At 65.2% G+C, this 1,075-nt stretch overlaps 1 protein-coding gene across 1 annotated transcript; it reads left to right on the forward strand.

Annotated features, from left to right (window-relative positions):
• Positions 1–6: 6 nt before the first annotated feature.
• Positions 7–621, forward strand: LOC113979964 (G protein-activated inward rectifier potassium channel 3-like; the record flags this gene model as incomplete). Its single annotated transcript, XM_027707240.1, has 1 exon — positions 7–621. A coding segment is annotated over exon 1 (593 nt), but the record flags the coding sequence as incomplete, so codon positions are not given.
• Positions 622–1,075: the final 454 nt, after the last annotated feature.

A 1,075-nucleotide genomic window follows, 5' to 3' on the forward strand; every position in this document is an offset into this window, starting at 1 on the left:
CCCCGTGTCCCCGCAGCCGCTGACCCCGATGGCTCAGGACAACGCCGCCTTCTGCGGGGTCCCCGAGGGGGTCCCGGCCGGGGGGGACGCCCCCGGTGACCCCAAACCCCCTCCCCACCCCGCCCCTCCCGCGCCCCCCAAACGCCGCCCGCCGTGGGGGGCCGGGGGGGCCCGGGGGGCTCGGAAGCGGCAGCGCTACGTGGAGAAGGACGGGAGGTGCAACGTCCAGCACGGGAACGTGCGCGAGACCTACCGCTACCTCACCGACATCTTCACCACCCTCGTGGACCTCAAGTGGCGCTTCAGCCTCCTCATCTTCATCCTGGCCTACGCACTCACCTGGCTCTTCTTCGGCCTCATCTGGTGGGTCATCGCCTACAGCCGGGGGGACCTGGAGCACCTGGGGGACCACGCGTGGACCCCCTGCGTCAACAACCTCAACGGCTTCGTGTCGGCCTTCCTGTTCTCCATCGAGACCGAGACCACCATCGGCTACGGACACAGGGTCATCACTGACACCTGTCCTGAGGGCATCGTGCTGCTCCTGCTGCAGGTGAGTCCCATGGGCACAGGGTCATCACTGACACCTGTCCCGAGGGCATCGTGCTGCTCCTGCTACAGGTGAGACCCCCCGGGTACGGGCACAGGGTCATCACTGACACGTGTCTAGAGGGGATCGTGCTGCTCCTGCTACAGGTGACACCCACGGGACGGGAGGAGGGGACAGGAAGCCAGAGAGGGGAGTGGGGAGGTCAAAGAGGGGAGTGGGGATGTGAAAGAGGGGATCAGGACCCCAAAAAGGGGAGTGGGAATGTCAAAGAGGGGAGTGGGGACCCCAAAGAGGGGATTGGGGAGGTCAAAGAGGGGAGTGGGACCCCAAGGAGGGGTGCAGGGAGTGCTGGGTGGGGCAGAGAACCCCAAAGTAGAGTGTAGGAACCCTAAAGAGGGGAGTGGGAACGTCAAAGAGGGGAAGGGGAACATCAAAGAGGGGGTCAGAACCCCAAAGAGGGGAGTGGGGATGTCAAAGAGGGGAGTGGGACCCCAAAGAGGGGAGTGGGAACGTCAAAGAGGGGAG

Source organism: Neopelma chrysocephalum, unplaced genomic scaffold (genome assembly GCF_003984885.1).
Source record: "Neopelma chrysocephalum unplaced genomic scaffold, ASM398488v2 Primary Assembly neopelma1_90974, whole genome shotgun sequence".
NCBI lineage: Eukaryota > Metazoa > Chordata > Aves > Passeriformes > Pipridae > Neopelma > Neopelma chrysocephalum.